The 26105-nt window shown below is 28.3% G+C and overlaps 1 protein-coding gene across 1 annotated transcript; it reads left to right on the forward strand.

Annotated features, from left to right (window-relative positions):
- Positions 1-11195: 11195 nt before the first annotated feature.
- On the forward strand, positions 11196-25376 carry LOC129957082 (adenylate kinase isoenzyme 6-like). Its single transcript, XM_056069221.1, has 4 exons — positions 11196-11347; positions 14142-14293; positions 16446-16591; positions 21425-25376. Exons 1-4 carry the CDS (start codon positions 11314-11316, stop codon positions 21618-21620), a joined length of 528 nt encoding a protein of 175 aa, XP_055925196.1. The 5' UTR covers positions 11196-11313; the 3' UTR covers positions 21621-25376.
- The last annotated feature ends 729 nt before the right edge of the window (positions 25377-26105 follow it).

A 26105-nucleotide genomic window follows, 5' to 3' on the forward strand; every position in this document is an offset into this window, starting at 1 on the left:
TATGTAAAAATCAAATGCAAAATTTGTGATCATATGCTTTTTGATCAGATTTTTAATTAATCATATGCTCCTACATCGATGTCGACATTTTCAAAAATGATATATCCATCTAAATTAGTTAGTTATTTGTTAATTTTAAGAAATGCTGAAAAGGATCTGAGATCTTTATTGTTAATCTTAAAAGTTGATCTAATTTTTTTTTGGTAATTATAATTTTTTTAAATGTTTTTATCACAACGAAAAATTTGTTTTACAACAGAAACGTGCTTCTGTAGTGTTGCTGAAATAAATATTAAAATTTTAAAAATGCACATTTAAATTTAATCATTTTTCAATAAAAACAATGTATTGTTATAAAACAGAAAAGATGTTATGCTTCGAAAATACGCAGGTTTATGTATGCACTAGCAATACCCGCACAGCGTTGCCCGTGGCATAATATCTAAGAGGAAAAATTAGCTTTAGACTTAAGTGTAGCCTCCACCCGATATGACATGGGAATGTCATGCAGGATCAAAAAGATATTTAGAAATCATCAAAAATAACTATAAAACAATTTTTTATAGCACATATTAAGAAATATTTAGGGCTAAGCTTTGATCGATCTTTCCTGTTCATTTCCCTTGATTTTTTCCTGCTGCACATATTTCTTCTACTTACTTTCATTATTTCCGATTAAATTTTTTTCATGCATTTCATTTTACTGCACTTATTGACTTTTTTTTTCTTTTTTCTATATTTCTGTTCATTTGTTGCTGCGTTCCTCAGAACCTTTATATTGGAAACGGTATATTGCTGCCGTTCGGGCCACATTCAGCCATTTCACTAAAATTTGGCGATAAACTTTTTGGGTGAAAATGACTGTATGTCACTGCTGTTCCATATTTAGACTTAAAATGGTTTCAATTTTCCCTTGTAAACAATATATGCCTTTTGATTCATCTTTCCATTTTAAAGCTGGGCTTGATATACAGTCTTTGATATACAGTCATTTTGCATCTTGCGAGGTGAACAATTTTTCGGTTCTACCGTTTGCTAACTTAACTTTTGCTACCGTTACCCTATTGCTGACGTTCTCGCCACATTCCGCTAAAATTTGGCGATAAATTATTTTTTGGCGAAAATGACTGTATATCAAAGCTGTTCCTAAAGCTGAACAATATGGGCAGACATTGTTCCTATTGAAACCGATGCATCATTTCTGTAATCCACACATGTATCGAAATTCAGAGCAGAGTACACCTTTTCGGGCCAAATATCAGGAATGTGTGTTCTTTCACTTCTCCTGTGTCTCAATTTCAAATATCTTTCACTATCAGCAGACAGGGGAGATTCATTCTGTCTTTGTAAGGCAAAGTCAACGTCGTGATGTTTCGGAGTTCTGCGATGTGACAAAGTGGTCACGAGCACCTCCACATCATAATTTGGAACTTTAAATTGTTAGTTTAGCGAAAAGTTAAAATTAATTGAAACTAGTTTGGACGAGCGCAACAAAGCTCTAACGTCATGAGATTTGGTATTTAATTATTATTATTTATGATATAATTAATTAATTAAAAATAATATTTAGATTATTTATGGGGGTAAATATAGAGAATTTTAATGTCATTTCGTTGCAGGTGCATTACAAACTATTGGAACTGATTTGCCAATTTTCTTATTTATTTTAAGAAAAAATTTCTAGAAATTTCACGCGTGTAGGTCATTCTGTCTCTGTAATTCAATTGCAGTGCGATTTAAAGAAAAACGGACACTTCGCTCAGCAAAAGACTCTCCTTTGAAGAAAGTGTGAACATTCTTTCTCCGATATTCGCTAACCTAACGTTTCTTTCCTCTACATTTTCATCACGCGACAAACGAACCTTTTTGGCACTTAATATGCTCCGGCCAAGGTTGAATTTCCTTCTTTTGGGGATAATGAGATTTCAATCGCTGTTTAAGATCAGACGTAAACAAAGAAATGTATCGCATATGAATACCACAGCTCTTGCTATTTGCACATGCGAAGTTTGAGATTTCCGCTCACGCGGGGATAAGTGCAAAGCACAGATACTGTTGCTTTACGCATGCACGAATCGTAGTAGGAAAATAATTAAAATAGCAATTATAAAACTCTTTTTTTTTATTTTGATATGACTTCAATATACTAAAACCTTTCCCAATAAATGCCCTACAAAATAGTACAAATATCTCCAAAATTACTTAAGTATTTCTCGAGTGTTTAGAGTTTCAACATATAGACGCTTTCAGGAGACTTCATTTTATACTATGTATAGATGATGTTAAAAAAGTTTTTTTTGACTAAGGTACTTAATTTTTGCAAGTTTCGCACTATGCACACTGATGCAAATCAAAGGCTGTTTCGTGTAGCTGCTTTATTAATTCCAGCCATTATATAGTGTGTTCAAATGAATATCCAAATTTTGCAAGGCTATTAAAAGAAAACAAAGTGCAACATCGTTCACTGAAAAAAAAAGGCTTGTCAGTTGAAAGTTTAAATTTAATATATTTATAAGTGTTTAATGTGAGCCCTCCAGAAATAGAAACAATATTGATGAGATACGATTAGACAACAACAGCCTTTTTCAGCTTCCCTTGTATGACACTTCGAGAAGTGGCAGATATGCGTGTCTTAAATTTGTTGATAATGATGAAACTAACACCTGCTGTTTGATATAGCCTAAAAGAAACATATCAATTTATATATGCTATCAACAGCCTTTCAAAACTTCACATCGGATATACAGAGAAAAGTATGTAATGAATGAAATTATAATGTTGCTTTGGTATCATTCATCTTTTTGGAAGGGCTCATACTTATAATTTTGTTGAATTTAAGCTTTCAACTATTTTTTATTTTCGATGAACAACAAAGTTTTGGTTCCTTTTTATAACTCTACGAAGTTGGGATATTCATTTATGAACACATTGTTTGCAGCTGAGACATGTTGATTCTATCTCGTTATTTAAGAGATTAATGTGCAATATTTTTTTCGGTAGATATATATTTTTAAATTCATACTGAATTCTTTGTGCCAGAACAAATAGTAATATTTTTCTTTTGCATATGATTCTTCTATTTGAGAATAATTTGTTCTTTAAAATTTTATAATTTAGCTACAGCAAATCTCAAAAATTAGAGCTGATAGAGGAAATTTTCATATTTGAATTTAATGCACCAAATTTAATTTACCTCAATTTAAAAAGTTCAAACAATAAACAAAATAATATTTTCCCCTTCAATAATCAACTCTAAGCTAATTTGATATAACAAATTATATTTGCATAATTTTTATTTTAATTCATTGTTTTTATTTATTAACAAATTTCATATGATGTATATATATATATACAAAAGTATTAGAATCAAGTTAATAGGAAAAACAAAAAATCAAATAAAAATTAAACCAAAAAAATTATAAAAAAAGAATTCATAAATTCATAATTTACCGTTAGTTTTTTAAAAACAGGGAATCACAACCGATAGTTTAAAGTTTCCTTAACTGTTGATGGTATGTACTGGCCTTTTCGTTTTTAATTTTAGTGCTATTTTTTGTTTTTATTGTTATTTTTGTTATTGTATTTTTACTTTGTTGTGGTTAATTTCTTCTAATTTGTTGTTTTATATTTCCTTTCTGTTAAAATGGTAAATCTCTTGAGCATAATTTCAGGGGATTTTCGGGTCACGAGGAATCATTATTAGACAATGTCTGTATATCCTCACAGAAAAAATCCATTTCTTTGAATCCCTGCCTGAGGGTGACCCTTGAAAAAGTCTTCAGGCCGGATTCCTTTTTTATATTTTTTATAATTTTTTTGGTTTAATTTTTATTTGATTTTTTGTTTTTCCTATTAACTTGATTCTAATACTTTTGTATCAATTCATCTGTGTTTTAGAAGTAGCTGCAATTGCGCTCTCTAAATACTATGAAGTTCTTTTTTGGTTTTAGTTTAAATAGGTTATAAATTTTAGTTGCGATTTCGAAACTGTTTTGTTTCCTTTTCAAACTTTTTCTTACTTTAATTGGTTTATATATATATATATATATATATATATATATATGAGATTGATACTATAGTTACTTGTGGCCAATGATATAATGATTATAATAGAGAATCAGAACATTTTTTTTTAATGATTTTGACTTTAAATATTATATTATCCTTCCAGAAACTAAAATATCGAACTACTATTTATTCAGGAAAGATTAGATAATTTTTTTCAGTTATTTGATATGTGGGAAAAAATATTTTTATATTATATTATGCTATGAAAAGTTTTATATACAGGGGTGTTTGTGGGACCCCAAAAAATCCCCTGAAACTTTTACGGACTTACTACCGGCATTTTGGAGTTTCGAGAAGGGGGGGGGGAAATGAAAAATTACAATTATGAAGTATTGAATGACCTAATTATAAAAGTTCAATGAATTACTTTTTTTGCAAAATTAATAACCATAAATTTTCAAACATATAAACTACTACATTTTATGCAAATCTTTTAAATTACCTGAATTAATTCTTTTAAAAAAAATTATCTAATTTCTGCTGCTTTTTTTTTATTTTCTGATGTTTGTGGGCTTGTCTTTCTTTTGTGGTGAACTTCATAATTGCAGGAAGGTTGACTTTTATTTTCCTCATTTACAGTTGAAGAAATTTCCTCGAGAACTGCACATGCAGAGGTAGAAGCAGTTTGCTTTTCTGCTAATGTAGAAGGTTTTTCAGAGACTTTTATAGGTGACTCATCTGAAATACATGTTTTTAAGTCCTCTTGATATGTTTTCCAACTTCTGTTCATATTCAGTAAGAGATCTTTGTGAATTGGATCAGTCATTGGATTTTTTGAGCCATATTTTTCACATGAGGTTTCTTTAGAAGCCATTAAATCATATTTAATAGTCTGCACTGCATCTAGGGAATCAATCTTAAGAGAGGTTCTATAGTCAGTGACAAGTGTATCCATTAAGTTGAATGCACTTTCCACTAATGGGCCATGGAAGCAGCTAAGGCAGGCTTTGACCAATTTAGCCAATGTAGGATACTTATAATCATTTGTGAAATCATCTTTTAAATTAAAAACTTTAGACCAATATTTATCAATTGTACACTTGACTTGATTTCCACTTTCATCAGATGTGTAGAGCATTTCTTTGGTGATATCAATATCACTCTGGTATAACCTTATTTCAGCTTCTACTTTTGACTTTTCATTATCACTAAAAATATGGGACATAAAAGATGATAATTTTTCAAAAGCTAATATTGTACTGGTTTTACCTCTTAGCTCTGGATCTAATGCTGTAAAACTAATTAGATATGAATTTTTAAGGGGTAATTTCTGTTTCATATGCTGAAATTTCTAAATGAAATTCTCTTGCGTACATAAATAAAAAAATATTTCAATAAGCGAAACGAAAAATTTACACGTGCATCAATAAATGAAACGAAAATTTTACACAGCGAAGAAAAAAAAGTTGCGAAGCGATCAATGACAAATAGCTAATACGGCGAAAAATCCCCCTTCTCTACTTATTGGCGCCACGCCAGGAGAGATAAGACCTTTGAACCCAGAGTCACGTTATCGCACATCTGGTCGAACGAAGTCTCCCCCTTTTTTTTCTGCCACGCCTACTTGCCGAAAAGAATCCAGAAGAGAATGTCCGAGAACCGGGGGAATGAGTCATAACTCGCAATAAGGAAAGAACAAAAAAGAAGTTTTTTCCCCCTTTTCACGCATTATCACTGCCTTTGGAGAAAGAAAGCAAAAGTTTTCACCACACACACTGAACTTGCGTTTTCTGCTTTAAAAGCAAGCAAAATTACCCAGATCAAAATAAATAATTCATTATTATTCCTACTTCCTTTTGAACGACGATCCCCGGAAATTCCGGGGATCGAAGTTCAAAATCCCCGGAATTCCGGGGTTTCCCCGAAGCACAAACACCCCTGAAATATCAACCATTTAATAACAGCTAATACACATTGGTACTAACTTAAAATATTTAGTCCTTTTTCTCAACTGACATCCATTTCAGAATTCCTGAATAAGAGGAAGGTTTGCTGCAAACTGTCCATAAATCTAAATGAAATAATTTTATTATAATCCAAAACTGTTGTTTGGAAAGTATCTTGGGGTATTTAGTGATGAAGGTTTAGCTTTGTTACATTCAAAACAAATGCTGAAACTTTGTTACACATTGATTTATTTATATAACTCTCAAAACAGCAAACTTCAAACTATCCAAAGCAAATTATTTGTATGAAATGATATTCATGCATTATAATGCTAATATATTAATCTTATTTGTGTATACATATAAATTATTTTTATCAATATTCATTAACTAAGTATTTATCAATGCATTTATATTTAAAAAGTAAATAACTTAAATATAATACAAAGACATATAAATGCATACTTATATAAAGACAAAAATGTATATTAAAAAATGAGATATTATGTACAGAAGATGAGATGATAATACATGGGAATATATATATATATATATCATTAAATGCAGCACAATGTTTTCCCTTCATAACCACAATTACAGAACTTTCTATGGATGAAATTAGTTTAAAAGGGTGATCAATGATAGTTTGAACTGAATTTCTTGAAGAAATCAAAACAAAAATCAGTTATTGGAGTAGATGCACTTTTCTCACAGAAAGCCTTTTTAAAAGTATCTCTAATTGTTTTCCTCTAACTTAGAATCTGTAAATAATTTGAAGCTATTTGCAGAACTTCCTATATGCACAATGAACCAACAGTTTAACAGTGAAGCCTAAAAGGGTGAATGATATTAGTGCCAAAAGAAATTCATTAACAATTTTTCTAAGACAAAGCATCAAATGAGTAATGCTTTATAATGTGATATGGGTGAAAAGTACCTAGTAGTATTTTAAATAATTGAAAAGAATGTGTAAGAAGGTCATTAGCTAGGAAATTTCCTTGCATTTTGCCTTCTATACTTACTAGATATACTACTTTTAGTTCTACGATATATTAATAATTATATTGACATTATATACCATTCTATTAAGACAAAATAACAGATATTGCACCATTAATTATATTGATATTATTTACTATCCACATAATTTTAACACAAAACTTTCTGACTTTCTAGAAAGTTCCAAGCTATTGACATCTGTTTTATCAGTTGTCTAATAAATTATGGTTTTTTTTTTTTTTAAGTTGAAATTAATTTGTCATTTAAAATATCTTTGAGCATATGTTGACATTTTTTACTTCTCCATCATCTTCTTTTTAATTCTTTTAAAATTCTGCTGATGCATTCATTTCCAAAATGTCCACAATCTATACACTTTTAGAATTTTTTTTTTTCTTTTTTAACAATAAGCTACTCTTTAAATATAGCCAAAAAATTTCTAAAATAAATTTGAACATAACAGGCATTTAAATGAAGCAGTGCTTCAGAAAGGAGTTTGTTTTCTCAGATGCAGCAATTTAAGTTATTCAGTTTTTTTATCTAAAAGGTTTTCATATAAACATAGTTTTATTTTCTTTGTCATTACCTGCGAACCTCTCATTATGTGATGATTGAGGAAAAGAATATCATTGAAAGGATTTGTGTTTCCACGTAATCTTTTCAGCTGATTCTAGATGGGAATTTTTATAATAATTGCTAATACTTAAAAGAAGCAAGTATATCATACTTTATCATCTTTCCAATGTACCATCCAGCAGTTGGTTATGCGGAATTCATGCTGCATTATTACTCAATATTCTTATTTGCATTATTCATTGATATGCACCTAACCTGATTATAGTGAAAGATACATTTTTTTTTGTTGAGAATACTTTAATCAGTGAATATCATTTAACAAATTTATTTACATACAAAATATTTAGAATATTATTCTCTCTTTTGACCTATATTGTATTACATATAAATAATATAATACATACCTGAGTATTATATTTTGAAATCAACTCTTGAATACACTAACAGGTAGGACTATTCATTTCAAATAAATTGTTAAACTATTAATTATCTTTTAAACACATTAAAATTGCATATTGTTAAGAAAACATATATTGACAAAACTAGCACATATAAAAGTGAGTGAAAATCAAATACAAATTTCATTTTTATAAGTACAAAATGTGTTAATTTAAATAAAATTGTGTGCAAACTGCACCAATCATAATATTTGGTTTTTTTAAATTGATACTACAAAATCATATATAATGGATATCAATAATATTCAAAGAAATTACAATATTGAACTGAAGCCATGCATTATAACAGCATTAGCATATATGAAAAAATTTTTATACAAAAACTTTTGTCTGAATTTGTTTATAACTTTACCTAGTGAAGATTTCATGTATATATATTTAACCAGTCTTTTTATAAATATGAGTGTTTAAAAAAAAGCATCGCTTTAAATAGTGACGTTAATATATTCTTAATTAAAATAAGCACATGATTGGATATAACAAAGTAAATGTTTATAAAATTGGCAGTTGCTTCTTGGTTCCTTTATTGAATATTAAACATTTTATTTACTTGAAAATTTTCAGAAATGTACTGTACCAAATATAGATCTATGATAAATTAATTAATTACATTTTAATTCTAATTCATTACGAAATGTAGATGAGCAATACATACATTTTTAAAACATTGCAAAAGCTTATATAAAATTAACATTGCAATTTCTACAAAGACAAAATACCATTCTCATAACTAACAAATATCTTTTCACGGTTAACAGATCAAATAAAACTCAGCACAATCAATTAAATAAGAAAAATACGAATGAAGTAAGGAAGTATATCGCATTACAATGATAACTACATAAATAGCAATATTTTTTAAGGATTTAAATAGGTGAGATTTCAATATAAATGGATGAACTAAAAAAAAAATGTATTGCCTCTCATTTCATCTTTTCTCTAGTTAAGAGTCTTGAAAACACATTTGTCTTAGAGTAAAACAAGAACACCAATTGGATTTTACTGAGTAACTTTGGAGTTAATACATTAAACATTAATCTTGTAACTTTAAGAACAATTAATTATTCATTAATCTGAGAATAAATAAATCTGAAAAAGAAAAAAAAAATTAGATTCGAGGGGAAGTCTTTTTCTGAACCTTTGATGATGAATGAGCAATAATGGGCGATATTTTTTTCTTGATTACTGAACGGCGTTTCCTATGTTTTTTGGCAAAACTATTCTCTATTTCCACAAGAGTGTCCCAAAAATAAGTTTCATGTTCTAAGGGATTACAAAATGCATCTGCAAATTTCTGTATTTCATATACATTCAAATACTTTGCTATATTGCACACAGAAAATACATCTAGTGTAATTCTCCGAGTAACATCACCTTGTTGAACAATGGTATAAACTTGCTGCGCAATCAGTTTATTTAGAATAGCAGCTCTTTTAATTTTATTTAAAATAGTATCAGCATAAATTGGATAAATGTTTTCTTTTAATAGTTTGAGTATTTTACTATCCAGAGGAAATTTACTAGTTTTTGATCTAATAAATTCAAATACAGAAACATTATTCTCGAACATATCTGTTTTCATGCGTTCAATTTCTGCAAAACAATCATCACAGAAGGATTTCAAATTGTCAAATGCAGAAGCTAAAGAAGACCCTAGCTCACGTATATGTCTTGGAACAAAACCAGTTGCACGAATACTTCGTATAATTGGATAATTGTAAACTGAATTACTTTTAAGTCTTTCAATAATATGGACAAATGATGCATGAGGAATATCACATTGTAGGAATGAGTATTTAATTAATAATCTTCCACATTCTATCAGATTTTGATCATTTCTCACCCACTTTAAAATATGCTCTAAAATATTTGTCCAATATTCCTCATTTGTAATGCAAGTACTCTGTATAAGTTCTGATATGATATTCAGGTAGTCATCATGCTGCATTTGCACAGCATGTTGAAAAGTTTTTAAAGTAACCTTTGCATTAAACTGCAATAATTTTCTCACCAATTCTACAGTACAAAGAGGATTTTGCAAGGATAGATTTAGAGGAGTATCTCCACGCAAATTTCTGAAATTAACAGGGGAACCAGATTGTAATAACAGTTCTATGATTTTTAAATCACCTTGGAACCTCCGACAAGCATTATGAAGAGGTGTATCACAGTGTTTATTAGCTGTATGCACAGCTGCACCACATTCTAAAAGAACTTGAATAGTTCTCAGAGAGCATTCAGGAACCAACATGGCCTGATTAAGTGGAGTATTCAAAGTATGTTTATTCCTTGCTTCAATGGAAGCTCCACACTTTATAAGTTCTTTCACCACATCTGGTGATTCATTGAGTTTAATTACAGTCAAGAGTGGAGTTTCGTCCGTTTCGAAGTTTTTGATATTGACATCAACTCCCGATGAAATGAAACACCTGACTATTTCTGGACTTGAGGCATAATGCAATGGATGAAATACATCCCTAGTTATATAGTGACGCTTTACACCTGTGGAAGCAAGAGGAAAAAGTTCCTCGATATCTTCAAACTTTTTTTTCGAAACGGCTTTCGTAAAATTAAGATCATTACGGTTCATCATAGTTAGCTGAAAACTAATTAGCTTCGGAAATGGAGGGCAAAAATCAATATAACAGGCTCAGTTCCGTAGCCTAATACATTTTTTTCGGAGGAGAATTTTGGCTGGCTATCGCTTTTGATATCTTAAAAATTTTTCGCTGAACAATAACTCAAAGGAACAATTTGTTTATTTAATAAAATTCCACCAATAACAGTCATTTTTATCTTGCTGCTTGTAAACAAATAATGCTAGTCCTACGCAAACAAGTACATTGCCTTGATAGTTTCGCTTTAAACATCATCATCATCATCATTAATAAATATTTTTCTGATCTATAGAAACAATACACTACACTTGAAGAAAAAACGCAATGATTATTTAAATAATAATAAAACAAATTACACCAATTTCTACGAAAACCTAATTTTTAATAAAAATTGCATTTCTGGGGGGAGATTGAACATTTTTATTAGAAAACCAGCGTATACTTCAAAAACAAACGATCAGCAACAATTTACGAATTTCATTACAAACTTAAAACTTTTTGATACTCTATCAAAATTCTCCAGCCTTTTTTTTTTTTTTTTACAACATCAATATTCATTATCACATGATTTGAAGCTGATGCAACAAACTGTAGTTTTTACGACATCGTAGTATGGCAATATAGTGTGGAATTAGCGTGTGTGTGTTTCAAATCAGAGATTGTATGTTGAACAAATTTTTGCCATAAGCACTGGAAAATAAGTTCTAAATGAATAGACTAATGCCGAATATATTAATTACTGGTAAGGTTTTTAGGTTTTTTTTGTCTTTTTTTTTGCCATAATTTTGTTTGATTTGCATATTTTGTGAATTTTTTGTTATGAGTATTCAGCCACGTGGTGTACAGAATAATTTATATTTTGTAAAATGAATAATCCTTGACTGTGAGAAACCTGGTGTAAATAGTTGATTAAATGAAGATAATTATTTCTTTCCTACTTTTTTTTTTTCATTCACTGAAAAATAAGATTATATTGATTGTTTTTTCTTTCCATATGTTTGTTCCGTATACATTTTGTAGTGTTAATAAGATTTATGAAATATTCAGAAAATTGTAGTGAATTATAGTGCATATATTTAAATTTTGAGATATATGCACGTTTATGTTATTAAAGTAGCGAGAAAAGATTGTATAAACAAATGTATGCATTGATATCCTCAATGTCCCCCTCTTTAACATTTTATCTCCAAACTATGAAAGCATTAGAAATGATCCCTTTCAACCAAATCATTTTCTATCTGTGTTTAGGACTTGTTTATTCTTTGTTAATAAAGCCTTTCATGATAAAAGCTATTGTAGCAAATTCCAGACATATCTTTAAATTGAAACATTTTTCTCAAAAAAATGCAATGCTGGGTTTTACTTTGCATTGATCTGAAACGTTAAAAAAAAAAAAAAAAAAACCATCAGAGGTGGTTTTTTAAGAATTTGGAGAATGATTAATAAGCCAGAAAAAAATAAAAATGGACTAAGTGGTAAAGAGAATAAATTTGGTGCCTTTTTACAGTCATAGAAAGGCTCTATAATTCTCTAATATTCTGTCCTAAAGCAAAATTGATTTGGTTATTATTAGATTTTGCTTATAATTGCTTAATTAGTGGAACAATACTGTGCAATTTATTAAACTAATCCGAGGGAAAAATTTCATAAATGTTTCGCATTCATGAAAAATATGTAGCTTTTTTATGTGGATGATATTAGGCTGAGGCATTAAAACTGAAAAAAATATTTGCATTTTTACTGCCGAATTCAATTTTTAACTATACAATGATTATATATTTTTTCACATAATGTGCAAGGAGTAATAATTATAAACTTGTGATTTTGTTAGAATTTTAAAAATGTTTCGAAGACAATTATGTAAAAATTAATTAATTATTCCTCCATGCTTTTTTTATTATATATTTTTGCATTTATGCTTTAATATATATAATGTATTCTCAAATTATATCAGCATGACAACAGAACAGGGTTATCAAGGAATGCCGAGCATGCACAATAATTTCTATGCGTCCAAAGTCGAATGTCACTAAGCAATTGTAACAACATATATCGGGCACAGTTTCCTTTCAAGGGCATGGTGATTTTTTGGAACTTCATTATAGTCATTAGACTAATAAGCTGCAAAACACATGATTTCAAGGGCAAGGAATTCATGAACCAAATATGAAAACTACCGAGAAGAAATTAAAGGAAAGAAAGGAATTATTTGCAAAAAAAAAAAAAAAAAGGGAAGCAAAGTATCAGTTTAAATAATTGAAAACAACAAAAAAAATATGGGGTAGATTAAATAGAGTTGAGAAAGAAGATATTATAAACTTCAAAATTTTGAAAAGAAGCTTTTAAAAATTTTTTAATTCATTTTAAACGTAATTTTGTATGTAATTTTTGGTATTTAAAGTGTAAAAGATAAGCAATTGTTATTTGTTTCTGATGTTATTATCTGTAAATTAGTTTTATCACGATCATTATTTGTAATAATAAGTGAATATAAGTGCTTTTATGTTCATTTTTAAAAGCATACGTTTTTAAATAGAACAATTAATTTATGATTTGTTAAAGAAAAAGATTTGAAGTAATATTTTCGCATTTTTTCTTGTTTAAATCTTTGCTGAACTATATATTATTAAATATGTATAATTATAGCTATTATTTTTATGTTTTTTCTGCAACATGTTATGCATGCACTGTACGAAGAGCAGCTCTAATTAGTTATTGTTTTAAAATTTTGAGCAATAATTGTAACCTTTACTGTTAACATAATATAACTTGCATTACAAAGAGCAGTTTTAATGTTTCCTAGAATTCTTAAGAAGTTTTAAAAACAAAGTATTTCGTTAAAATTTCCATTATCCTTTTTATTAGGAGAATTTAATCATGTTTTAGAATAGTCATTTTATTTCTTAAAAAATTACCTTTCATACAAATATTTTTTCATGTTAAAAAGTTTGTAAAAGTTTTAATAATGTATGGTGTACAAATACTGTGATTATTTTTTCTATAGTCATCCTGTATCAGTTTGAAAGAAGGAATGGAAACTTGAAATATGATGCTATTAAATTCTATAAAAGTATTTAACAAATTGTTCTTAAGTAAGATTTATATATTTTAGCTAAATAAGAATGTAAAATCTTGGTCTCTTAGAAAAAGTAATATTTTTTGTAAGCAGCCAAGTGGTTAAATTTTACAATAAATTATATTCTAAGATATTTGATATCAAATAACTCATTAGAATGATGTAGCATTTCTTTCAAAAAATAAGAGATGAGGATTTGAATGTTTACTAACCAAAGTGTTTTGAATGGCATGTTATGTTCAAAATTTTTGTTTGAAAAGTGTAAATTAGTTTTATGCTTTATATGATATTCATTATTTTAAATGTTAAACTTCCATTAATGGAGGAATAGGAAATATGATTTAAATTAACTTTCAGTTATTTAAATTTTAAAATTTCCAATTTATAATTCTGTTGCTTTTTGCTGGAGGCTCTGTTGCTTTTATATTAAATGTTTGTAATTTTTGTATATTTACTCTAGGTACTCCTGGTACTGGTAAATCTACTCTTTCTTCCGAGATTAGTGAAGTTTGCAATATGGAATGGATCAATATCAGTGAACTTGCCAAAGCTAATAATTATTTCGAAGACTATGATGAAAGTTTAACTTGTCATGTACTAGATGAAGACAGGGTAAATAGACTAATGAAATAAAATTATCTGTAATCATTAAAATTAAAATCTGTTTGATGCTATAAATAATTGTTGACATATCTCAATTTTATATCTCACCTTTGTTTCGTGAAAGTTTTGTTGAACTTGTTTTAACTGTTAATAGTAGAATCTCACTGACTGTAGTAAAGATACTTTTTCAGATAATTGCCATGTTTTGTGATGCCATCTGCAAAAATTGAAACTTGCCAAGTTTGTTTATATTATTTCAAATAATTGATCAATCAATCACCATTAAATTAATAACATCTACCATTGTATGTATACTTATAATTATATTTTTTAAGAAAACAAATGCATTTTAAATTTTCCATTCCATTCATATACAAATTATTTCTTAGTGAGATGGTTTTATATTCTTTCAGCTTACTAAGTGGTACCCTGAGTTTTAAAAATTCACCTTGTATTTAATGAAGCTTCATAACGTCATATGCAGACATTAATGAACGTTGCTCAGAATGGTTTATATCCACTCCTGTCTGTATTTTCTCTTCAAGCCACTTTATATTTTTTATATTTCATAAACCTACGTTCTGGATTTAATTTCATACTTTCAAGAACAGTTGGTATTTTGTTATTGCCAGTTTATTTATTTGGGTACCATGTATGCAGAAATTTTATCATTGCTTTTTAAATTCTAATGTTGGCAGCTGAAGAGTAAATGCTATTGTTTTGCCTCAGATTTTTATGAATGAAGTTGTATATGCAGTGTTATAGATGGAAATAGTTTACATACAATTCAGAAGTAGAATATAATTGATGTTTCTGTGCCCCCCCCCCTCATGGTCTTTTTACATTAACTAAATTTGAGACAAGCTACTGTCAATTGTTAGATGGTTCTGAATTTTGTTTTTTATATTTTACTGTAAAAACTGTTTACAGTGCAGTAACTCTAAATTTTCTGGTTGTTATTAGAATTTTCATTTTCTGTAATAGAACACAACAATGGATAACAAAAAAGTAATTGATGTGGAAATTTTGGAAAAGAAAGGATGGAGAGTTGTTCATCCTTGTGCTTTCTGAATATTTATTACAATTTCTTACAAAATGTGTCCCGGTTTTTGCCTTTTCATATTTTGCTCAAACCAGCAAATAATGAATCTGAAATTATGGATTTTCATCTTTATGAAAATACAAATCATTTTTTAAATATTGGTGGCTTTTGGATATCCTTACAGTCTTGCTTAAAGCATAATCAGGGATGTCCTTTTACTGATATGGTTATTTTTTTATATCTTATCTATCTTGTATTACTTCCTCTATTATTAATGGCATATTTCTTTTGTTGCTTAATAAAATGATAATCATATTTTTGCAAATGATAGAATTAAAAGTCTTACTGAGTTTATTACCCAAATGCCCAGAAGATTAGCTATGATATCATTAGATCTCTAGCCTTCCAATATTTTTGAACCTTACAATTTAAAAACACAAGTGCAGAGCACAAGTCAAGATGAATAGCATTAATAATTTGATCATAAAGCCTAATTCAATACAAGTATGTAGGCAAACAGTCATGGCCTGCAGTAAGGCAGAAAAGTGCCACAGCTGCACTTCTGGGAAAATCTGCGCCCACAGCGAACTGAGATCTACTGGAAAGAAACAATTCGCTTTGAGAGCTGTTTGCACTTAAGTATATGGGTATTGTCTGTAAGCAATTGATTGAAGAGCAGACTTGGAATCTGACAAAATAACTGCTTGCAGAATGGCGAGGTGCAGATAGCCAGTTCCTTTAATTCGATATAAAGCTTTGATTTCAACATTGTAATTGGTGGAATGAGCACCTATTGGTGCGTAGCATGAAAAAAGATCACAACACACACTGGCTTCTATTCCGTCTTCATCCTTAAACATTGATCCATCTGTGTAGACATAAATCCATGTGTTTCTAGGATGTTTGTTTTCAATGGTAGATAGAGCAATGGACGAACCTGTTCGCTCATATGACTCTTATTAATCTGTATATCCAGCTTCAGACACAGAGATCTCTCCATACCCCCAAAGGGCAAACAGAGAAGTTAAGATTTGAGGTGGGCATTCATATCAGTGGCTGCAGAATAAGCATATTGTATAGATCCTTACTGAATTTAAATACTTCTTTTTATTTTTATAGATAATCGAAGAGTTAGAAGAAAAAATGCAAGAAGGAGGCAAAATTGTGGATTACCATGGTTGTGATTTCTTCCCTGAAAACTGGTTTGACATTGTGTTTGTTTTGACAACTGATAATACTATTCTTTATGACCGTCTCGTCAAAAGGTAAGATGTTATTAAATTCTTTTATTAATTTATAATTTGATATGAATTAGATTGCATCTTTATAAGTTAATTATTCATATAATGCGTTTTGCTACAAATTACTTATATTTAACATGCCTTGCTCCTTATATTTTCTTATTTTAAATGCAAATGCATGATCATGTTCATAAATTTATAATAAAACCTTGATAATATCTTGAGTTTTACGTACCAGCCTTTGACATTAGCCCTTTCACAATGGGCATTTCATATTTGCATCACCTACATATGTCTCTCACAGTCGGGTGTACATACTACCCGTGCATCCCTATTTCCATTACTTTTGAAATATAGTTTTAGTATCCCGACCTTCAATTAGCTCATATTCAACTTGACTGAGGTACTTTACTCATCAGCTGTTGCAGTGGAGAAGGGTAGTAATGTCAATAAACAAAGCTGGGGTGCGTAACTTTCCACTTGAATCATTCGATTTTTCTGTCCTCTATCAGAATTCTTTTTTTTTCGTTATTGCTGTGTAAATATAGTCTTTTTGGGTTTTACTGTCAGTTTTGTTATATTTTTCATAGCTTTAGGATACATTTTGTGTACTTCTCTTTTTATTATGGAAAGCCTTGGTTTCGGTTTATTATAACAAGAAAATGCTATCAATCAGATGAAGAATGTGCTCATATTATGAATAAACTAATAATCTAAAAAATAGCAGAAATGATGATGTTAGGACTTTATTATTTATTTATTTTTTTCGAAGTTAGGCTCGGTGATACAAAACCCCCGTCCTGTGGATAACTCCTTTAACATATGTTCCGTCCCATGTGTGCATCTAGGATATAGGTCTCCCTTCCTAAAAGGGTTAATTGAGCATTCACTATCTAAAGTTGCTCACACATTAACCTTTTTTTTTAAATGTAACTGTTAACGAACTGAAATCTGCAGTCACCCCCTCCCCTTGTTAAGTTATAAAATGTTTTTCTTGGATTTTTTTAAAAAATTAGTTGTTTGTTCTTCAGAATTGCAATTAAATAAATCATAGTATATTTAGGACCAAGAGAACTCCTTAAATTTTATTTTGTTGTACTCAAGGCCCTGAAAAAGTACTTAATATTTTTGTTGATCATTAAAAAATTGTCTAATTGTACTTTCATTATTTTTGAAAATGAAAAAAAAAAAAAATGTATTTTGCTTTGAGAATTTCACCAGCACAAATGGTCTCCTTGACACTTTTTCGTGTATCCCTTAATAAAGAAGTTGTTCTTTCTTCCTCCATGTAAAAATTTTGGATCTTGAGTAGGGCTGCAAATGTCATGATTGCTCACATTTTTCTCTTCAGAATCCCACACATGCATGCTTTCAGCTTCATAGCACAGCAAAGAAAACCAAGCATGTATTTTGGATGCCCTTGTATTGACCGTTGAAATCAAAATTTGATGTGGAAATACAAGCTTAGTTATAAGCCCGCATACCAAGTTTCATTTATCTAAATTGTTTTTGTGTATTGCATTTTCATACTTAAGATACTGTACAGATTTACAAATTTTAAGCCCATCAATGGATTTGATTTAACGTATAATATGAATCTGCAGTTAAAAAAATCTTGTGTGCCAAAATTTATCTTTCTAACTCCTCCTTATGCTTTGTATTTCACTTTCTCTCAAATTAGATTTAAAAAATCTACAAATTTGGTGTTAAGACGCCATCAAATTTCTTCAATTAAGCTTAAAGCATTTTTGAATTTTCATTTTTACAGACCGACATAATTCCGAAAAGATCCCCCCGACCCTTCCCAATTTAGGAATCACAGGTGTGTTTACAGATAATGGTACAGTTACAAAAATAGTGTTTTTGATCATAGGAAGGTCTGAAACATGGTGGTTCTTCAAAATCTCAAGGTTGAATTTTTTGATAATTACAGTGTTCAGTACTCTTAATATACCTGTTATATGAGGAAGTAAAAAGATCACCAAACTAAACTAAGTTTTAAATCACCAATCTTTTCACTTAGTATAGTTGGAAGAATAGGGAGGGGGCAATAAAAGAGGTTTATCCCCCTAATTACGTAGGAATCTACAACAAAATTAGCTGCTGGACATATTATCACAGTCACACTGTGACACATTTATCACAGTGTTCAGATGTAAAACTCAAATTGGCTTTGAAATGTGTGGAGAGTTTATTTCTGTAATTTGTAAGGAGATTTCAAACATGTTCTCGGATGATAAAGCTAGCCAGACAGTTCTTAACTTCAATCAGCTTTCATTAATACATTAAAGAGTGTTGTATTTAACACTAAACATACCATAAATAGTCAAGTGGCCATTTTCCAATGTATCGGGGAAATGTCGGTATGTTTAGTATTTAGTATCTTGTTTATTTGAATGTGTGATATCTAATGTTTGAGAAAACATTCAGCCATTATTTGCAAATGAAATAATTATACATTATATTTAGAATTGCAATGAATACATATTAAATTTTAGAAAGAAAAATGATAAAGAAATTAAACCAAGGGAAGCTAAATGGAGTTAGTTTTCATGATCCTTTTCTACAGCAGTGTATAATTTATGAGAATTTCAAAAATTCTATAGAAAAAAATTGGCTTACAAAGGATTTATATCAATCTCAATGGTGGCCATCAGGAAACTGGAAATTTCTTGAATTGTTAAATGTTGAAACACAAAAGAGAATTTTCAAATTTATTAATAAACTTAGGTAGTTGTATGTCATGAATAATTCATTCACACTTGACAAGATAATATCTACATAAGATATTGAAACTTTTTTTTTTATTTATTGTGTATTATTTATTCAAAGTTTTAATATCCTACTGGTGATACTATCCACTTTTTCTATTTTTGACCCATGATACAAGAAAAATTGTTATTGGATTGCTTTCACTGGTTGCTTGAAGACTTTCAGTGTCATGAAAAAAATTAAATTTTTGAATTTGATTTATCAGACTAAGATTCATATGCTGATATGAAAGAAATTAGTATTAGATTTATTTTGAGCAGGGATGCATTTATTTTTAGTTATTTATTTATTTTTAATGTGATTTTCAATACAGTTGATTTCAAGTAGTTTAAAATATGCAAGAATGAAACTAGTAACTTTTTTATCAAAATAGTTATAATATTGAAAGTCTTATTGGAATTTATAGAATGTAATTAAGATTATGGTAATAATCTCTTATTGTCATGCTATTGTTGTAAAAATAGTTTCTTCAGATAAAAAATATTGAGCTACAAAATTTTATAAAAAAAAGTGCATGTTGTGAAATATTTAATTTTAGATTAATTATAAAAATGTGATGGATAAAAAATTTCTGTATCTCTGAAAAAGTTTAGGTTGTATGTAAAAAAATTCTAAATGTATTAGAAACATGGACAAGCAAAAATTAACCAATTGACAATTATATTGATAAAAGCAATCCTCAAAATGAGGAAAATAATAAAGAAAGGAGATGCTTTACCAATAATCTAAGAATACATAATAGGTTAAAAAAAAAAAAAAAACCTTGAAAATTGAAGGTAACCACCTCTTCAATTTTCAAGGTTTTTTTAAAATTTATTTTATTAATTTACTTATTTTACAGATATTTGTGAACAAACTAGTTAATAAGGCACAGAAGAATAGAAATTTTAATACACAATCAAATCAAATAGTTTTAAAAATTGAGGATTTAATCGAACAACTAAAAGTGTAATTATAAAATATGAATTAGAAAAAATGTAACATTAAAATTTAAAAGATTTTCTTGTTGGCTGTTCTATTCAAATTAAATAAGAAAACAGAAGAATGCATTTCTGCTTTTGAAAAAATTATTTGTGATAAAAAATATTATTTCACTAAAACCTTTATTACGTAAGAAAATAATAATTAAATATTTAATTGAGAGGATTCCTTGTATCCAGTCACTGCCTGTATAAAAAGGATATACTAAAGAAATTGTTATATTTTAGATTTATATAAAATATTAACATCACATTTTAGTTAAATGTGTTAATTTTGAAAGAAAGAATCATATTTTAACATTTCAGTAACAAAGGGATGTATTTATTTATTTTTTAAGTAAACTAATTTAATTTTCATCTTAACAAAATTGGCTTCTATAAAAAAAAGGCTGGTTGTTTTATATAAATGGGTTTCTCAGTTGAGCATTTTTTTTTGGATTTTTATAAAAAAGGACTCTTTGTTATTTCTTAAAAATTAATTTTGCTTTTCTTCCATAGTGATTCTTGATTTAGGTAACAGGTTTTAAGTTCTCATTTGTGCATGCTTTTTTTTAAACTTGCTCGCTTCCATCTTTGTAAGCATAGGAATTTGTAATCTGTGATATCATACTAAAATTCTGAGATTTTGTGCACAATACCTTGATAATTTCAAAATTATCAAATAATTAATTTAAATTTATTTTTGACTCAATGTAAATGATTTCATCTGATGGTGGAATTGAAGGGGAAAAAAGAAAATATGTATTAAAGTATAAAGTGTAGAAAATATTTTTTATAAATATTCTTTTATTAGTTTATTAAAATGTAGAAATATTTTTTTTTAATCAAAAATATATATTTAAAAAAATGAAGTTTTAAAAACCACCATAGATATCAAAAAATGTTCTTTCAGTAAAATTATATTTTGCATACAGTTTTAATTCTAGTTTTGCTGAAAAGTCAGTACTTTGCTCCTTGTGTGTGTGCGCGCGCACATTATGGCGTCTGTATTCTTGTAAAAAAGAAAAAAAGATTTTATGTATTAGTGCTTGAATAAAGTCTTTTATTGTTTTCTTCTTAGTACATTGTCTTAATAAAGATTAATTGCATGTTTTTAATTTTTCAGAGGTTACAGTGGTAAGAAACTTGAAAACAACATTCAGTGTGAGATATTTCAAACTCTGCTGGATGAAGCTAAAAGCTCTTATGACGAGCATATTGTTCACAAGCTGAATAGTAACACTCCCGATGACATGCAGTCCAATATTGAACAGATCTGTGAATGGGTTGAAACTTACAAGATGAATAAAGCTAATGGATGATTATTGAAAGGACAATTTTATTTGTTGTAAATAGTTTTTGTGCCTTAAATTGTATGAACTTATTGAAAGCATTTCTGTATTGTATAGGCTAAGTTTTGTTGACAGGGTAAGATGTGCACTTGGAAAGTTTTCACTTATTTTTCAAACCTTTTGAAGATTATTTTTTAATTACTTTGCAGGGTCTTTAAAATGCCATAAATATTTTATGTTGCTCACAAACTTCTCCAAAACTGGAGCAATTAAAAGGAATTTCTGCAATTCTAGTCTAATAAAGATCTAACTACTTAATGTCTCTTTCCCAAAGATTAAATGTGAATATTGTTTTGTTGATTATGAATCCTTGATAGAAAACAAAAAGATTCCTGAAAAATGAAATTAATATCAGTTATAAACTTTCTAAAACTGTTCAATATGTCTATAATATTTCAGTTAGATATCTGAAAATGATTTTTGTAGAGATATTTGTAAGCAAATAATGAAATTCTTGGGATAATTTTGTGAAAAAGCAAGGATTCAGAATTGTTTCATTTCCTTTCATTTGTACAACTAATATGGTATTGTTCCCTTTAGGATTAGCATTCCATTAAATGTAGGAAAGAAATTTAAATAAAGGCCATGTGTACAACTTTTCATATGTATTGCTTTTGGAAAATGAATATAAATTTAGAAATTATGTGTTATTTAAACATATGTTGCATATGTAACAAATCAAGTGAAGGTCATTGATCAAGTAAAGATCAGATAAATCTTATACCCGCAATGTTTAATTGAATTTAAACTATTATAGCTGAATATAGCATCCATTGATAGAAGTACTTCATTCTAATCCTCTTTGCATTGTGAATGGACTGAAATATATGACAATGTATTACGTTTGATATAATAAATGTGAAAATGAAACTATATTTAGTTATGATTGTTTATATACATGAATATGTACAGAAAAAATATTCCTCAAATATATATGGAATTTTCCTGGTATGATGTATGATTGTTCATTGTACATATAATTTTGCTCACTCTGCAAATTCCAATGGTGTGATTTTCATGAAAAAATTTAATGAAATACCCTTATTTTCAATGAAGTGTTTTATAACATATGTTTCAACTAGTGTATGGAGGCCAATATTTCATTTTTGAACAATATGCAATGAATCAAAATAGTTTCTTTATGAAATATTTTATCACAGTCTTCTATTTCAACTAAATTTCATGTAACACTATGAAAAAACAAAACAAAAATCATAAATTGTATAAATGCTGTTATTAAAAAAGGGGGGGGGGGCTTTCTTGAATTCTGTAGAATCATGCAATACTGAATTTGTACATAATTTGAATATTGAAATATTTTCATTAATATCACTGTCCCGTAATTATAAAAATATAATTGTTAATATAGTAACTTCTGTCTGTATATATTTTGAAATTTGATTGGAATATTCAATATTATCTTTCAAGGAGTGAACCAACATTTGCATTAAAAATGAGCCATATTTCATAAAAGTCACAGATGAATTTTTTAAATATGTGGTTTGTTTGCATCAGGTTTATTTATAGCTATAAATCCAATCATCACATACTTAGCTTCATAAATAACTTTTTTTGGAAATGCTGTTCAAATCTCTAAATTTTTATTTTAAGTGCATATTTTCATGTTTTGTTATTTATTGATATATTGAATTGTACATGGTTTTTTTTTTATTTATTTTTGTTTTTATTATGAAATTAAAAGTGATAATGTTTTAACATATCCACTGACTGTAATTCATTTTTGTAGTCATCAAACGAAGCTTTTAACTGTTGTGTTTAAAAGTTTGATGCTTTTCCACTTGGATGTGTTCTTTGTATGTAAATAGTTTTGTTTTCTGGGAGCTTATTTTGAAATTGAAAAGCTGAAATCCTTTTGCTGTGTTTTTCAATACTGCCTTTTTGATTTTGAAGCTTCCAGCTTAAATGTTGAGTGCAGCTACCAGGAAATAAAATTTAAAAAATAAATAAAATCTACTTTGTAATATAGCGAGGAACATCAGTAACATTAACTCTTGTTAAAATTGTTATACATAGCTTAAAATATATTAATACAAAAAAAATATAATTTATTTCCTTTATTTTTTTAACCCTAATAAAATTTAATCATTGTCTCAATTAAATATAAACTTTCACTTAACAGTGCTTTCTGTAGAATATAACTTAAGTTACATAATCCTTTCTTGTGCTAAAGATTTTATTAATTTCAAGGAGATGTAAATAATTTTGTAACGCATTATGAGTTATAACCTATGTTAATGCTTTCTCAAATTTAGAGTATTATGAATTTTGTAGTGTACTTGGTTTTGTGCAACAACGTGATTGGTTTCTTGAATAATTGTACTATAACACTTCATTTATTTTTTAAATAGAAATATAATTACATATTTAAAATGTTACAGAGTATAATGTAACCTATTTTTGTATCTCTTAATTATTTGGAGTATTCTGATGAAAGCATCAGTTTTTTAAATAGATATTCAAAGAAGAATGTACAATTTTCATTGATTGCATTCATGATTATCAATGAAATTATATAACGTGAGATTGTAAATGATGCTATTCTAGTAATAAAACCAAAAATGTATCATTTATTAGAAATATTTTAAATGAGAGCTTCTTGAGCAATAAATCAAAGATATTTTTTATTTTTCTGAAGAATTATTTTTACTTTTGAAATGTTTAAGGCGTTTCACTTGAATTACTTCAAGTTCATATTTCTCATATATGCTCTTTTACTAATTCACTAAGAACATTAGGAAAAATACTGATAAACATTTTATTAAATTGAATTGGTAGTATGATTTCCATATTTTTTTTTTAATTAATTCTTGTTTATACAGGCAGAGAAATTTCTGCTCTTAAATTATATTCTGAATTTTGTAATAAATTGAAAAGGAAAATTATTAATTTAATAGAATAAACTAAAAATTTAATTTTATAAAAATCATAATAATAAATGAAATTTTAAAAAATATATTCTTTTTAATAATGATAATCAATTAAAAAAATTTGATGTAACATGTTTCATTTACAATAGTTTATTTTTGAAAAGCATGTCAGTTATATGGTTTCTTTTACAATCAAATTCTAAAGACTTTGTTGAAAGTTTAATTTAAACTTAATATTTATATTACATTGCTTTTTTTCATCTGTTATCTTTTTTTATTTCCCCCTTTGAATAACATGGAATATGCCCAAGAAGTGTGCATACAACTAAATGGAAACTGTTTATATTTTGCTGTTATTTATCTACATCTGCACATTTTACCGCATATTCTTCCAGTCATTTCATTGATAATGAAATCATGACAACTGTTTCAAACGTTTGTCTAATGCTACAATGAACAACTTTCCCTAATTTATTTTGCATTATTAATAGATATAATGCGACTTTAAACATGCGGATTAAGCAAATATACTGTACAGGGGTAATAAAAAGTTTTGAATTTCAGTTGTCTTGAATAAAGAGGGAAAAAAGTATCAAAAGATTTTAAATCTTTTTTTATGTGCGAGATCTTAATGAGCTATATAGATTCAATATGTATTAATTTATGTAAATTTTGTATACTGATGAATTTTATCTTTCTTTTTTGATTCAGTGTTTTAAGTTAGTGAAGAATTTTGAGTGTATAGTGCATGAACATTTCATATTGTTGGTATTTGCTATGATTGTATATTTTGAATTAAATGGGTATAAAAACCCAAAATAAAGTTCCAGTATTTGGCTTTTCTTTTTTTAATGCCAGACTAATCACATTTTCATAATGATGGAATCAATTCCTCATTACCAACTTTATTTCTAGAGTTTAGAAATGTACAGTTTATGCTTCTAATTACAATACACATTTCTTGAAATTAATTATTAGTTAATAAATTAACTTTAATTGTATGGCACACTTTTGCAATGGATTTCAAAAAAATATTTATATATATTATATAAACAAAATTATGTAAACAGTGCATTTTATTTGCTTTGTGTGTGTAGATAGCTAGTCAGCCGATCCATGACATTTAAGGTTTGTGTTACGTCATGGCATGCAAGAGCGCCACCTACAACAAATGTGATCTTGTACATTCGAATGCTGTAACCCGTTGAAAGCGGTTGCACAAAATAAAGCCTGAATAACTACATAACGTCATCCGTATTTTCTTCTAATACATCCATTTTTAATCGACGATAACATTGGTCAAAAGCGAGCCGGAGCAAATACCATGGATAAAAAAGTTGAAAAAAGCGATGACCGAGAAGCGGTTTCAGAAAAGAAACTAAATAAACTGAAAGGCTCGATAAAAACTACTTTGAAAAGAATCGAAAGTTTTAATGCCGAAAAGTCAGCTTCCAAGGACATTAACGCAATGGAATTAGAAGTGAAATTAAGGAAACTTGGACAATTGCAAGCACAGTTGGACAAGATATCCGAACAATATTGCGGTATTGAAACGTCGGAAGATATA

This window comes from Argiope bruennichi, chromosome 11 (genome assembly GCF_947563725.1).
Source record: "Argiope bruennichi chromosome 11, qqArgBrue1.1, whole genome shotgun sequence".
NCBI lineage: Eukaryota > Metazoa > Arthropoda > Arachnida > Araneae > Araneidae > Argiope > Argiope bruennichi.

What these genes read in the sequence shown, in the direction of transcription:
- LOC129957082 (XM_056069221.1), top strand. Translation starts at nt 11,314, where the DNA reads ATGAATAGACTAATGCCGAATATATTAATTACTG. An exon ending in GCCGAATATATTAATTACTG is followed by an intron (nt 11,348 to 14,141) that starts GTAAGGTTTTTA and finishes TATTTACTCTAG; the next exon opens with GTACTCCTGGTACTGGTAAA. An exon ending in TATGACCGTCTCGTCAAAAG is followed by an intron (nt 16,592 to 21,424) that starts GTAAGATGTTAT and finishes TTAATTTTTCAG; the next exon opens with AGGTTACAGTGGTAAGAAAC.